This window comes from Amphiura filiformis, chromosome 7 (assembly GCF_039555335.1).
Source record: "Amphiura filiformis chromosome 7, Afil_fr2py, whole genome shotgun sequence".
In the NCBI taxonomy this organism is placed as follows: domain Eukaryota; kingdom Metazoa; phylum Echinodermata; class Ophiuroidea; order Amphilepidida; family Amphiuridae; genus Amphiura; species Amphiura filiformis.
This window is the reverse complement of record NC_092634.1, coordinates 27,204,382-27,220,769: the sequence shown is the minus strand read 5'-3', so window position 1 is coordinate 27,220,769 and position 16,388 is coordinate 27,204,382. Positions and strand designations below refer to the sequence as shown.

The following is a 16,388-nucleotide window of genomic DNA, read 5'->3' as shown; positions in this document are numbered from 1 at the left end:
GCATACAAGAGCAACATATTGAAAGGCAAAAAGGAAATCACAGTCTATTACGACGTTCCACAAGATTAAGTGTACCTGCTTCGCCAACAGCGAAAGAATCAATCTGTTGGGCATACTTTAGATTTCTACCGTCCCAATCCCATTTTGTTTTTAAGCATCCTTTGAGAATGTTTAGCAGACGCTTGCAATCCGAATCGCACCAACAGCTGATCTGGACGAGATCCATCTGCTCAGACTGTGCCCTGGAGATAGTAGTCTGCCATAATGGGCTGGCATATTCAGCGATAGGCCGAATGTACATTTGATATACAGAAAGGTCATCGTACGAAACATAAAAGCGTCTTAGAACAAAAACACATACATACGTCTAGCGGTTCGAGATATCACTGTATATCAGTAGTCCAACTAAGATCTGAGATTCATATTCTGAGTGACATATAAACCAGGTCCATTGAGAGTCAATGGAATGAAGCAATGCTCTGTTTTCAAAAAATGATGTGCATAAAATGACATTCCAGGATTTGGTAGCATGTCATTTTGGTTGCACAAATCGCCCAAACCATCAAGTTCTTTTTGCAGTTGTGAACTACCACCTAGGAATTAAATGTGAAAACTTTTTATCAATTTAAGAGACGTTGACTCTCATTAACTGGACTATACATAAACCTGTTCTTTGAGCCCGATGAGGGTAATAAATGACATCATCTACTGGACGGTACGAGCGTACTTGACAAAATGAAATACGCTGACAGCTTGATGTATTAGACAATGAACCTCTCAGCCGATATACATTACATGTAACTTTTGATCTTTCATGAACAATTTGTAAATTTTAATATACTTTTTGCTAATTTTAAAGAGTGAACAGAGACTCTGCTTCATTGATAAGTGGAATTTAGAGTGTTAACGATATCCTGCGGAGTTCATACGTCTAGACCTCAGTATTCAAGTAGGATCAAATACCTTGTTAGGTAACACGATATATTTTAGTGGTTTAAAGGTAGGTTATAACGGAGCAATTTCTGTACAGTGAATTACTCACAGATGTGCTTGTACTATGTGTAAATATAGGCTGTAAATTTATATCAGTTTTTTTGTGTGAATGTTATTATTTAAAGTTTCTGGCTGTGATTAAATGAATGGATCTCTGTTTGGACTTAATAACCACTGTAGTTTCTGTAGACTAGTGCAACAGTTTATCTTCAGATATTTTATACTCAGGCATGCAAAAGGTTAAACATTTAAATAAGAAAGAAAAACCAAACAGAAATCGGGAAATAGTGTTATGGGGGTACTTCAAGAGTTGGCGTTTTTATGTAAAATTGGAAGAAAAAAAAAGTCGCAAAAAACACATTTTTTAACCAAAACATTTCAGTTCACGTTACTTTTCAGAAATGCTAGCCGGGTTAAACAGATAGTGGAGACTCTGACGATAAGTTCTAACCCGGCTGGCACCCTTTTCCATAAAAATGATGCACGGGACCCTATGTAGCCAAAGTGGTTTCTCTAGTAATTGGTATCAGACTGTGCACTGGCTTTTAATATGCTATGCTATATAATGCTATAACTATAAATACCTTTGTGTTGAACCGTTAGTAATTTTACAAATTTTCAAAATATATAGGTTGTTTCGTCAAAACTTGGAATTTCCGAATTTTTACACAATAACCTGTAACTTCTATTAGAAACGTCCAATTTTAAAACCTAAAATTACCAAGAGAGCTAAATTTATGTAGAGCTTTAATTTAAAACAATATTACCAAGAGTAATCTTATTCATACCTACAAAAATTCAACATTCTGGAACACCATGTTTTACGATAATACATGTCAAACAGTTCAAAATTGAGATTGGAACAAAACGAAATATGATTGGGTCGACAGAAGTGGTAAGCTATAATAATATGATTAATATAATTAGATGATACATTTATATCAATTGCGACACTTTTATTTTATATTGTCATTTACATGGCACTCTATATGATTTCCATTAGTGCCCAAAGGATTCACTTCCGAATAATCCACGTTATTTAAATGCTTATTAGATCGTTTAAAGTGCACGATACAATCTTTTTTGGGAATACAACCACCTTAGTAAGACGAGTGTTAGGAAGTTAATTAAAATGCTATTTAAAAATATGTGATAGTTGATATTATTTTGAGGACAACATTCGGTCCAAAAATTAAATCTCACTGTTGTTTGATGCGATTATTTTTTCATATTCATATTATTTTAATTCTAGACCTGGACAATACCAACAGCGTTCACACTTATATAAACATATATGCTTCAACTACTTTTAAATAGACTTTCCTCTCTTTATAAAATTATTTCACCTTTTTTCTGTTTTTTGTTTTTTGTTTTTTTGTCTGTTTGTTTTAAATTTTATTAATCTATAAAAATGTACATTTGTGTTAAAATGGGGGGCGCTATTTTCATACGAAGTCCTGAACGCAAGTCCACTTTTGATGAAATTGAGTTACAGGTGGTTTTAAAGTTATTGGATGAAAACAAAAATGTTGACATTTTTTGACATTTGGCCCCCTCCCCATAGGGGTCACGTGAGGGGTCAAGAGGGGTCAGAAATGACAAATTGTCCAATGTCGTCAAGAGATGTCAAATTACTCGTCTCATCACAACGATTACGAAAATATATAATTCATCAATACATTTTGAGCTCGGTTATTGAGTTAGAGGGTCACTTCCTGTTAAAGGTCAACTGTGGACAAATTTTAAAACAACCTTCAAAATCAACAAACAAGGTGTCAAATTGCTTGTCTTTGCACATATATTACCAATAAGGTTAACTATTTCCAACATCTGCATTCAGTTTTGATATATAAGGTTTTGTTTCAATCCGAGCGCAAGAAGCTCGTAAGTCCAACAATGATAAATCGATCAATATTGATTAATATTACAGACATTTGCTGGGTTGATATACAAAATTATTATTCTTGCATATACCCATACCTGAGAAGTACCAATATTATGGCGTTTTTCGTTTCCAAATTAACTTTTTTTTAAAAGTTTAAACGCTCATATCTCATAATGAAAAATAATGGACTTACGGTGTTCTTGCGCTCAGGTCTTCATGCTCTAAATTTCATTTGGACAAAAACATTGATCAAATTCTCAACTTTCATGATGAAAAATTCTTTAAAAATGCCCTTGTAATTTTGTATCTATGTTTCTGATGTTTTGACGCCAGTAAACAAGTGTCTGACCCATGTGAATATGAAACCAAGATTAAAGATAAATAGCGCCCACATTGGCCACATTAAGTTTAAAATGACTATAATAGTTCACCATGCCATCAAACAATCGTGGCGTGCGCAACTCGGAAGTAGGTTACCACCTGTCCACTTTTGTACAAAGACATGTGGGCATATGAGCATATTCATTTATATAATACCCGGCCATGCAAAATTAAAACTTAAGATTCAAAAGAAAAAGAATGAACAAAATGGTGTTTTTTTCTGAAAGTTTGGGGTGACATGTTTAAAAAGTTGTGGGTTGCGCTACACAATGCTGAACTAATATATGTTGTTCAGTTGTAGCCTGCAGGGTATGTCATGTCCATGCCGTTGGTGGAGGATATTGTAGCAGCTCTTCTTGTAGGATCAGATGTATCTGAAATTTGAAAAAAGAGCAATCAGGAAGATATTATGTGATCTTCAAAATAATTGAAATATAATCGCGGCATGACTGTAGTAAAATATAGGGGAATCTGCTGTTATCTCTATTGTAGTTACTAGCTATACTAAAATATATCTTGAGTATAGAATGAAGTATGTAAGTGACACCATAACTTGTTTTCACATGTCAAAACTGGGGGTGTATTACAATATGTATGCCGCATATTATATATTACAATTTTATACACAACTCTCCACTTTTACAAAAACTAAGTAGGTTTCATGATTCAAACGATGTAAATCCAGCACGTCGAATATTCAACCATTTAAAATTCCCGCCCCATGAATGAGCACGAGTAAGCTGAAATGTGAAGACTTTGTTGTAGAACGGTTTAGCATCATCACTTTACGGCGGTGTTTTCACATGTCATAGCACTTAAAAGCATGTCAAATATGGGGTGTGGTACAATATGTATGCCGCATGTTATATATTACAATTTCTACAAAACTCTCCACTTTCACAAAAACTTAAGCAAGTTTCATGATTCAAACTATGCAAATCCAGCACTTCGAGTATTTAACCATTTGAATTTCCCGCCCGATGCGTGAGCACGAGTAAGCTGAAAAGTAAAGACTTTGTTGTAGAACGGTTTAGCATCATCACTTTACGGCGGTGATATACAGTAACTGCTGCGGGCGTTGAGTAGGGCACGCGGAATCGTGCTTACGTTGACTAGGCCTAGCTGGATAATTAAAAAATACCTACTATGTGCTGAAACCACAGTAGTCCTGCCACCAGAAGATGCCTTACTACGTACCACACAAATGATAATGATAATTATTGGAATGACGATGACGACAAGAATACCGATGACGATGACTACGATTATCCACCACCTGAAAAGGAACAAGATAACACTGTATCATGCTCTACTCTTGAATACTTAACAAATGGCCTATCAAGAGACGATCAAGAGAACGAGTAAGTTTTGAAAAAGTGTAACATTTTTAGGCCGAAAAGTTCATAAACAGATTTGTAGTATTTTCGTTAAAGCCCACACAATACGTTTAATACGTGAGAAAATATGGCAAACTTTCGTTTTGGCCTATTATTTGTCATAAGGCAATAACAGCAATACATATGAAAATTTCCAATACGATCAATATATTACCCTGCAGTAACAAACTGTATATTTAAGCAAACTTACAAAAGACTTGAAAAATATGGTCTGTTCTCGCCTTAACAGAACATAAATACAAATTTCACGATACTATTGCCAAATAAATCGGGAAGAAACTTTTTTTTTTTTTTTCTGTAGCCAGATGGTTTGCAATGGTATAAAAAATCTCTTACTTAAGAAAACAGGGGAGGGGGTGAGGCTGTATATCAGTGAATTCCCCTTTAACAAAAGTGTGAAAAACAAAAGAGGCCAGAGCATGTCTAACATCAAGTTTAAAAAAACATCAGAATTAGAGATAGAATTCATTAAAAAAATTAACTCGACAATATCTGTTGTGCTGCGACCACAAATACAGTCGTTTTCGTATATTCGACTATCGGCCCAAAACACATTAGGTCCTATTATACATTGACCAAGGTGTGCAAGTATCATCACTCTGCTATGTTATTTCTAAAGAAGATATTTTTGAATGTTTTGGTATCAACCGGAAGTGAATTCTTTTAACCCCAATTCTGTGAACACCGCATAGACACTAGCTAATGTTAATACATGTGTACAAGTGCTTAATTAACTGATTTATTTTTCTGATTCTGATTCATACTGCAGTTACTGTCCGCTTTCCTATACCCAATACACAGTGCTCTTACCATTGACGCGTAACCTCTACAAATAGCGTATGTTAGAAGTATGGGTAATTGCCTAGTTAACGTTGCTGTGTGAAAAATAACCGGCCAATATTAAAAGTACTCTTCTAAAATTCTAGAAAATATACTTTTGTAACATGTCCTAAATTTTTAGCTAATTTAGATGTTTGGACATATTCGTACTTTGGTGTTTTAGGAAGGATGTGTAAATGACAGATAACACCAAAATATATGAAGACAATATTTCCAAACCGTGTTAAGTCTGCAAACCACCATGCTTCTCATTTTCAAGAACGCTGGTTAACAATAAGCAGAGCATTGTCTCATTTCGTAAACAAAAGCCCACACAGAATTGTTCTCTAGCGTTCGCTTTATAATCGTTCACCCAACTGAAACTATAATACCAGCTCATTGCTCCATTGTACATTTAAAGCAGAAACATATGTTTTGTGTATTTAACCAGAGAAGATATGATTTAATCAGTTGAGCTGCTTTGAATGAGTGTTATCTTGGTTTAATAGCTTTTAATGGGGTTTAAGTCCTGCAAAGGTCGTGGTGAATTCTACTGTAGACATGACTGCATCATGTCTGATCCATTTATATAAAGGCAGCCCGAGACCCGAAATAGGTCTCGATTCATCGCTACAGTTTTGGATTTTTGCTCGAATTTTCATTTTAGTCGTTATACTCGTATGTGACCTGACCTGGCTAATATCGGCAAATACGATATAGCTAGAAATAGGTTTAAAGTATAGTTAAACATAGTTAGACTATGAACATGTACAAATGTTTTAACTTTGCAACCAAATCAGTTGGGGTTTGGACTGATAGAAAGGGAATTTTTTATTCATAAAATTATAAACCTGATAATAAATTAGTTAAAAAAAAGACTTTAGCCTGAGTGAATTGGATCTGGTCAAATTTTGTATATTGTACTCACGCAAGCGCTATTGCAGTACCTCCTCCATCGACTGCGTTATTCCAGATATCGGTTAGGTCATCAAATTCATCATTGTTGAAGGCTGTGTCTGCATCGACACCCCACCCATTCCCAGAATTGTCACAGCAATATTTAGCCCACGAAATACCACAGCAGTAGATTTCATCCTGATCATCAAAAATATTTGGGCAGTTGAAACCGCTGACATAATTTCCAAAAACATCTGTGTATGATGGACAATACTCCGCTGTAGATAAAACGCAAACAAAAACGCGATGACTTCGATTGTTATTTGTTTACAATGAATGATGATGGGGTGTATTAGCGCAACGTTGCTGTTCTTCGTTGCACCACTGAGCTCCCGGATTTTAGCCATGGCCGTTCCCAGACAACTTTATGTACACTTGGTTTCCAGTCCACTACACAGCTTCTCAGGTTTTCTACTGGTTCTCCGGTTTCCTCTCTCCATGTATCTAAAACTGAACTTTATGAGTATGCTGATCTGCCTTTCTCCCGTATTAAATCTGATAAATGAAGGTATTGGCAAACAAAGGCAACATGATAAATTAGATACATAGCAGTTTTGGAACAAACACGAATATCTTCACCCGTCAGTGACCCCATTTCCCTACCCAAACATGTAACAAATCAACTTGCTGCGCCCCATTGGAAAAACACTTGTTATACAGTATGCCAACAAATTAAGGTACCAGTTATGTTCACCCCTTGTATATCCTAAGCAAAGAGAGATATGTCATAATTGGAACCAGCAGCCAACAGCTGCATCTTTTAGCTCGATTTTAAGACCTCGTGTGTTGAAGTTGTTAAAGAAATAAAGACATGTCGATCTAAAAACCCAAGGAAGATGTCAATTTAAAAGCTGCAGTTTGCTCCATTACGTGCCCTATTGATTTGCACACAATGCGTTCGCGAACAAGAAAACCAGCGCCGTGCTTCCATTGATTAATACGTTAAAACTAGCGTCGTGCTTTCATTGATTAGAACACAGAAGTGCAACTTTTGATTTCGTTTCTTTTTTAGGGTTTAGCTTACTGTATATGATACTCCATTATTATGTTTCACCCTCCTTGCATCTAAAATAAAAGATCCCAAAACTTGGTGACATCATGCCCATGGAATCCGTTGTTATAAAGCTCTCATTAGATAATCATGTTTCACACCTTCATAATAGCCTTATAAATAGGACCTAAAATGTAAAACAACAATCCCAATTGGGCACCAAATCCAAAAGTTGGCCACCGTCATGTGGACGATCTTGTTTAATATAAGCTCTAATGTAATAAAAGTATTATCCTCATAGCACCTAAAATAAAAACGCGTCTAATTGGACGCCAAATCGAAATATGGATTTAAGCATCATGTGAAAGCTCTTGTTATTATCTCTAATTTGTCAAAAGTTACATCCTCATAGCACCTCATTAACCCCCCAAATCCACACCTTCGTGATCACCATGTCAAGGCCCTAACACCTCTTAATCTATCATGACACTCCTTAACCCACCATGACACCATTTTGGCCCTTCTGAACACCCCTTTGTGTCACCTGAGAACCAAGGATCTAAAATCAAAAGGACGTATCATTTGCTTTTTAAGGGACAAGGGACATTCGGCTTGATCGGCCGGCTCCGTAGGAAATGGGCATCTACAATAATATTTGTCTCATTTTAGAGCCAGAAACCTTATAGTAAACATATGGCAGTTCACTTGAAAATGCGTCTTTCAGGGACACTAAATCATCAGCAGGAAGGGGTTACCCCTACAATACCACCTTCCAGAAACACTACAGTCTAGGTTCCAGCCCCATGAAATGTCCGTGTTGTTGGACAGATGTTTCAAATGGACCAATCATCATTGTTCTTTGGACCACCTTGGTTGTATAATGTAGGGCAGTCACGGCGGGATTAAGGTGGGTGAAGGTTTTCATGGCGGATCAAGAGGGGTCATGGTTGGTCATGGAGGTTTGTTGTGAGTGAAGAGCTAGTATGGTTGGTCAAGGGGTGTCATGATGGGTTAAAAGTTTTAATGGTAAGAATAAAGAATGGCATACATTACAATAGTTTGCGTATATGTTTTGAGGGTCAATGCCAGTTATCGATAAAATACCCTTAAAAACAAACTATAGGCCTACGTCCTTTTTATCCCCAGTAAAAGAGTCGCAGACCACCGCTTCGTAAAACCCTAACATGCAACTTATCAGAGGTTTGTGAACAGCAAACCAGTAAAATACCCAGCAAACACAAAACGTTTTCGACCTCATTCGCAAAAGGTTATAAAAGGTTGTCAGAAAACGTTTAAATGTCGGGTTATATAAAGGGTATATTAAGAGTATAAAACGTTTTCATAACCTTAAAAACATTTTTGATAATCTACTGCTCAGCAAACAAAAATGTTTTACAGAAAACGTTAAATGTCGGGTTATATAAAGGGTATACAAACGTTTTAATAACATTCCAAAAACATTCTTGAAAACTTGATACAAAACATTCTAAACAGAATGTTATTTTGGGGTTGAAAAAATATTTTGCGAAAAATGTTTGCCCAAAATATTTGCAATAACGTTTTAAAAACATTTTCATGACCTTTATATAACGCGACATTTAAATGTTATTAAAAGGTTTTGAAAAATACATTTTAAGAACATTTCTGTGTTTGCTGGGTTCAAATATTTTAACATAATGTTATTTAAGTATTGACAAAATATTTGGCAAATATGTTTGCAATAATAGTTTAAAATAACATTTTTTGAAAACATATAAAAATATTGCTGTAGTGTGTTTTCATACAAAACGTTTTAAAATGTTATCATGACCTTTATATAACCCGATATTTTAATGTTATTAAAACGTTTTTACCTAAACCAAAAGCCAAAATATAACTTATTTAAAACGTTTTTAAAACGTTTTTGTGTTTGCTGGGTACCGATAAGTAAGATATTCCTCATTTGAAGATCACAACACGATGGCTTCAACGCCATCTTTGTTTTTATTATTGATTCAATGAAGTGTTATGTTATGACGGTGTTTAACGTCATAGTAATGACGGTATTGGAATAGAACGTTAAGTTAGATGTCATTAGTTAATCTTTTAGGTGATAAAAGTGGCGATGTACGGAGTATTATAATTGTCATGTAGAGCTCATGTTACATTTATCTACATGTACATAATATTTGAATTAAGGGCTCGGATAGCACCGTTTGCAGGCCACTGAGAGCACATCAGACATGTCGAATTGTGTTTTAAATACGAAGAATGTCCTTCTGATTTTTTCGCGATATAATACACATTTTATGGCAAATAATAAAAAGTTTATATTTTGAAATTTATAACAGCCCTCGAAGTAAATTGTATAAATCTAATGAACTATACTTATATGTAGCTGGGATAAAAAGCCATTCATCATATGAAAGTTTTGACCTTTTGTATTATAGAAATGGATTCTGTCCCAAAAACACCAAACAATGCCTTTGGGGAGGGGGGATGTATATCTTCAGAATCAAAAGACTGTTGAATATACAAAAAATTATTCAATTTTAATAATTTGCTATCGAATTATATAATTTTATAATATGGCGAATTTCAACAAATCTAAATTATTTAATCCTCGATTTCAGAATGCAATTCAATATATCTGATGTGCTTTCAGGTCCCACTAAAATACTGTGCAAACGTCGATATCCAATTCCTTAATCAACACAACAGTTGTTTGAAATGATCACATTACTTTTTTTAATGATAATGATCTACCATCAATTAAAGGGATCAATTAAAGTATAGCTTTTTTTAAACATTCGGAATTTTAATAAAAGAATCGTTCAAGGTGCATATTTGTGTGTCGACAGACACACATTACAACAATAGTTACCTATGCAGCAATGCATTGCATTACACGCTGCTTTTTTTTCTTGGGAAGATACAACGATATTTTGAGAGTGACTAAAATGTCCAGGAACTGGTACACGAGGGATACCTTAAAAAATTGCAGAATAATGACAACAATGGCAGAATTTATCCCCCCACACACACACACACTTTTTACATGAAAAAGTACTAAAACAAGATGTTTTGTAGCAATTTTGTTACAACATCCGGGGTACTTCAATAAGACCAAATAGCAGTAAGGATTTTCTTTTTAAAGTTTAGAGTCCATTAAGGGGGTACTACACCCCTCGATAAATTTGTGTCTATTTTTGCATTTTTCTCAAAAACTAATAACACAGTGGTAACAAAAGTTATGTATATTATAGGGGCAAGAAATCCAATTACTACACTGGAATTTCAGTGACCCAAGACAAGCGGTTTGTTATTTATGATCAGAAATAAGGTACCGCTAGGATGTACCTCGTTTTCTATCATATAAACTGAACCGCTTGTCTTGAGTCACTGAAATTTCAGTGTAGTAATTGGATTCCTTGCCCCAATAATATACACAACTTTTGTTACCAGTGTGTAATTATTTTTTGAGAAAAATGCAAAAATAGTCACACATTTACCACATGGGTGTAGTACCCCCTTAACCTAAGAATAAGATCACAATATTATTTAAAATTATGTATTTAACTGTAAATATCTATTGTTGAATCCCAAAACCTAACTTTTTGACCGTCGACCGCGTTAAAACTTTTATCACTAATTCTTATTTAGTAGGCGTGGCTTGTAAAAATTCAAGTAATTTGATTGGTTTTTGGGTATATATATAATAGCACGCAATAGTGGATCAAGATAAAAAAACCCGACGCAACGGCGGTACGCTTGTTGATCCTCAATGATCGCGCCGGCATGCACTATACAAAATATTGACCAACCCATCCATTAGGCAAAAAAAATACTTATATGATATTGAATGGCTTTGAGTGTGATACAAGAATATATTGCACGAGATAGAAAAATATTGCACGAGTCGAAGACGAGTGCAATATTTTTCTATCGAGTGCAATATATCTTGTATAACACGAAAATAAGCCATTCAATATTATTATTATTATTTATCAGGCTTTTGCTATGCGGTAAAATGAAATGTTTAAGTTTACCTATCCACCGGGTTTAACCAATGTGTATTGTAATGTATAAGCTGTACCTTTCAACCTTCTTGTTTTCTGCTCTTTACTCTCCAAAGACAATTTCGGAATAATTGTATATAGGTTTATTTGAAGTTGTGGATTATATTTCCTAAGGTTATCATCATCCAGAATTGCCGCGAATTAAGTTTGTGATTTTACCTGTTTATACAGTACGAACTCTCCTGTGAGCCGTTACGATGTCTGTATAGTGTATTGTTGTGCTGTTGTATCATGATGCGTGTTGGTGCCGTCACCATGGTAACGCGCGACGCGATACGCATACAATATTCAAGAAATATTGTATTGCATCCGGGTATTTTGCAAATATTGTACAATATACAGTTTTATTGTATCGCTCAAAAGCCTGATATAAATAATAATATCTTTTATTCTCTAAAACGGGCGCAAAAGATGGACATACGATTAGCTAAAGTCATCTGGGTGGAAATTCGACGCGTTTTGATATATCGGATAAACTGCCCATTCCTAAGAATGAGTGTATGAAGACGTCTACGGATTTCATAATTTGCAGGTATAGTTGTGTAAGCTCCCAACCAACACTTATTGCTACTTGTGTGGTTTACTCTACAACATGGTGCAATTTGATGGGGATGGAAAGCCACAAAAAGCCACAATTAAATTACTTTTGCTTTAAATAAACATATCATATACATATACCATATTTGATTTCCACAAAACTGTTAACATGGTTAATCAATGAACAAATGATATGTCCGCAAAAAGATTCATCAGGATTGTCCGATTGAAATCATTTAAAAGGTTCTAAAACAAATCCAATAAAATAGGCGATGCTGACATACCTCAATGACGTTTCGTGCTGTGACACAGCACTTTCTCAAATTGAATGACCAGCTTTGACCTTTCTTGTCTTTTGCTTCCTATTGGCAGCTGGCGTAGATGGCGCTGTTTAGTAACTGTTCATATATGTGCGGAAGGAAGTAGTTGCCACAATCGCCTGTTGTGTATATTAGCCTGCCCCCTCTTTAACCGGTATTCATAAGGAGTGTCATTGAGCTACATACTGTTGCTGGTCGATTTGCAAACTAGTAACACGAACTGTTTGGATATACAGCTGAACAAGTGTTTCTGGTAAATAAAATGAATGTCCCAATGCGCGCCAAAACTCACAGCTATTATACGCAATATCTAGTGGATATATCATTTGTTATTGTAACCTGATCAAACAATACGTGACTGCCTAGCGTTTCAAATTCGTTTTTATCACACTTGTCCATTTTTGTGTGTGTTTGTAACAAAACATAAACATAACGCCACAATGTGGATCTTGTAAGGTAAAATGAGCTGTTACATTGATGATGGATACACAAAGTCAACAGACAAGAAAATGCTGTTGTAAAAAGACACCGTTTTCGTGTAATGAAGACAGATTCGCAAATGTTTACAAATCTGGAGGTAAAATCTTGTATGAATTTATGTTTTGTTCACTGGCAAAACACCAATCGCGCATAAGCACACGCGATGATTTTGGCCCCGCTTTTCTATTGTAGATAATCACACGTGAATCAATGTCAATGTTCAAATTTAAACTTAACTACACTATCAGTTGGATCGTCGAAAATAGAAAATTACAAAAACATAATTGCTAACATAAAACTGCATTGATACGTCAAGATATTGCATCATCATGATATATATCTAAATGTTTATTTAACCCTAGAACTAAGAAGGGGGGGGGGGGGTTTTACCCCCCCGTAGGATTTTTTATCCGTCATAAAAAAAAAACACGCGTTGACGCCTAAACGGCATATGTGAATCGTAGATACATCCTTTGCGCTCATGTTGGTGATAACATTTTTACCCCAGCACCTTACCCGGGGTAGGACCAGCCATCAAAAATGATTATAGGGGGGGTGAGGCCCCAATTCGGGCAAAATCGCTATACTTTTGTACACGGCCAGAATTTCCCAAATTTGCATGGTATGATGTGTTAGCGACATTATGTGGAAAATGTTTGTACTTATTTTCATATCACTGGGTAGAAGAGACCCATAGCTATACATTAGTACCAAATATCGGCACCCTCATAACCAAAGTGCCTAAGTCATTATTACATGTTTCTCATTTGCAATTTTGATTTTCTGAGTAATAAACCCATAATTAATCAAATTTCCAGCCGCATTCTTCATTAACTTGTGGAATTAATCTCTTTTGATGTTTTCCACAAGTTAATGAAGAATGCGGCTGGAAATTTGATTAATTATGGGTTTATTACTCAGAAAATCAAAATTGCAAATGAGAAACATGTAATAATGACTTAAGCACTTTGGTTATGAGGGTGACGATATAACGATATATGACGTTTATAACTGAAAATTAAGGGGGTCGTAACACCCCCCCCCCCCTTTTTTTTGTAGTTTGTGTTTCAAAATATGGCTCTGTAGTTATAGGGTTAAATGTGTTAAATGTGAAAATTAATTAGTGCGATCAATGTCGATGTATGAATGATCTTATTCTAATAACATAGTGGGACAGCGATCTCTTAACATATTGGTATTCCATAACCAGTCTTCTTGGGTCATTGGACGAAAGCTTGTCGTTCCTCTTCAGCACATTGCTCATAAAATCACATCGTGTAGGCGATAAACAACATGATAGCAAACTAGCTATATCAGCTTTGCAAACAGTCTACTACATTTGGATTCATCGACACACGAGGAGCATATTAATTATACGAGCTAGCGATATACACTGGAGAAATCTTTTCTAAAAAACATTGTTAGGGGGAACTATCTGCATATCGAGGTTGACGCATTTAGTTTACAGGCACACAATAATGTATATTATCAAAGATGGCAAAATACCCTTGTGGTCACATCAATGACATAGAGAAAAACTCAGATGGGCGAAATCAAACAGTGAAATGTGAAAAATAGTTCTGTTAACGACTAAAGGTTTGAATGAAACATACATGAACTCAGCATCATATAAAATTGCTATAAACTTACGATCCCGGTCTTAATCATGTTCCTTGATAATCAAGGGTGCAATAAATTAACAGAATAAATTGGTGAAAACAATTGTATGAATGGTAGTGAGCTTTGGCAAGATTTGCATTGATCATTTCATAGCGAGTGTGTAGAAGAATTCAAATATCATGGATACACTTTTGTAGGACCTGTGGTTCTTGAGTTATGTTGTAAAGAGGGCTGAGACAACAACACTTGTGTAAAACGTACATAACTCATTAGCAACAATAAATCAAGCAAGTTTTCAAAGTATAATTAAAGACAGAGATAAAAAGAATTTATCGCGTCTGATGTCACTGTCAATTACGATCCTTGATTGGTTAACACAGGTTAATAGCGCCTAAAAGGAAGACCGATCTATCGGGTGCTGATCGGAGAAAAGGAACAGCAGCAAATGGCGAAAAATTACGTACTTTTACGCTGCTTTTCTAGGCATTGTTAACATGGTGCCCTCGCCAAAGAAAGTTTCCTACTATAAAGACCTAACTTTTGAGATGGTTTGCATGTTTGAAAGTGCAAAATTAACAATAAGGCGACCGGTTATACCGCCGCGTTCAGCAAGTCATCATCACGACACTTGTAAACAAACCGTGCTCGAGTTTGATTGACAGATGACGTCAGACGCGATAAATTCTTTTTATCTCTGTCTTTAATTATAGGCCTATATGATTTGTAGAATGAACTTTTGCAGAACATCAAAGTGTTATTTTTCAATAACATATTGATTTTGATAATGAAAATCGATTTTTGTTTTTGCTGCTTCGACCAAAAATACCTCGTCTACCCTTAACAAAGTAATTATTTAGTATTGTCGATAGATGCCATTTCTGGCGCCTCAATATTTCTGCAATTTTGAAACAAACTTTGGAAACGTTCAGGACATAATCGATTTCCTTACCGTACACAAAAGTAGGTTAGGTTGATAACTCAGACAAATTGGTTTGGTTGAAAATTGTGTCATTCATGTTCACACATGAGAAATAAGTGCTTATGTGCTAAGCAAATTTACAACCGACATCTTAAGAAAACTTTAAAAACGCTAACAGCACATCTTCCAAGGCGAGAAAGAAATAGGTCGACAAAACGTATTCCATCAATCGGATAACAAAATGACCAAGTTCTGCTGGAAAAGTCCTGGAGGCTATTAACAAAGCAACGAGTATTGGACACAAAAGTAGATCAAACATTAACGAGTGCGTGTGAGCTATAAAAATAAACTCAAGCTATCATGTGTTACGTTACGATAAGCAATTCGTTCTGATCAAAATATCTCGATCGTTTCTTGTCTCAAACGGACATATGCGACGCGTGAGTAACTTTTAATAGATGATGGATTGCGATTTCAGGAAAATTGTAGCTAGAATATTATGTCACACACTTTGTAAAGTCTAACATGATTTGCAAGTTAATCACTACTTGCGTGATGCTTTAAATCGTGATATTTGAATGTCAACGTACATTAATGTTTTGGCAATGTCTGGAAAGTTGATACAAACCTGTCGTAGGCTTCACCTTAGGGATCAGTTCAAATTCCTTAGAGCCAAAATCTTGTCATATCCGGCGGTATTCTCACGGTTTTGCTTTGTTTTGTTACCTTTCACAAATGATCTAACACTTTGGCGCTTCTGTTTTGTATAACACTCAGGTATCTTTTGCACCTTGAAAGTTTGAGAACCTTAAGATTATGATGAATAAAAAAAAATAAAGTGAGGTGAATGATATTCCAGCAGAGTTTGGAAATTATTGGATATATCCAAGGCATTCATTTCATTGAGTTTATACGAATCTCACGTAATGCAAAAACTCGATCACGGAAGGAAACGGGGCTTATAGTTGAATTGGATGGGTTGGAGGACACATTGCAATTTTACAAGTTTGTATTTACTGATTCGGAGAAAT

The 16,388-nt window shown here is 35.4% G+C and overlaps 1 protein-coding gene across 1 annotated transcript in view; it reads right to left on the bottom strand.

Moving 5' to 3' along the window:
- Nucleotides 1-2,364: 2,364 nt before the first annotated feature.
- LOC140157749 (uncharacterized) overlaps nucleotides 2,365-16,388 on the bottom strand; it is a 126,692-nt gene continuing 112,668 nt past the window's right edge. The window contains exons 2-4 of the mRNA XM_072180996.1: nucleotides 6,404-6,650; nucleotides 4,405-4,535; nucleotides 2,365-3,633 (exon numbers count right to left, since the gene is read on the bottom strand). Coding sequence (XP_072037097.1) covers nucleotides 3,551-3,633; nucleotides 4,405-4,535; nucleotides 6,404-6,650 — 461 coding nt within the window. The 3' untranslated portion in view covers nucleotides 2,365-3,550. The remainder of the gene's footprint in view (nucleotides 3,634-4,404; nucleotides 4,536-6,403; nucleotides 6,651-16,388) is intronic.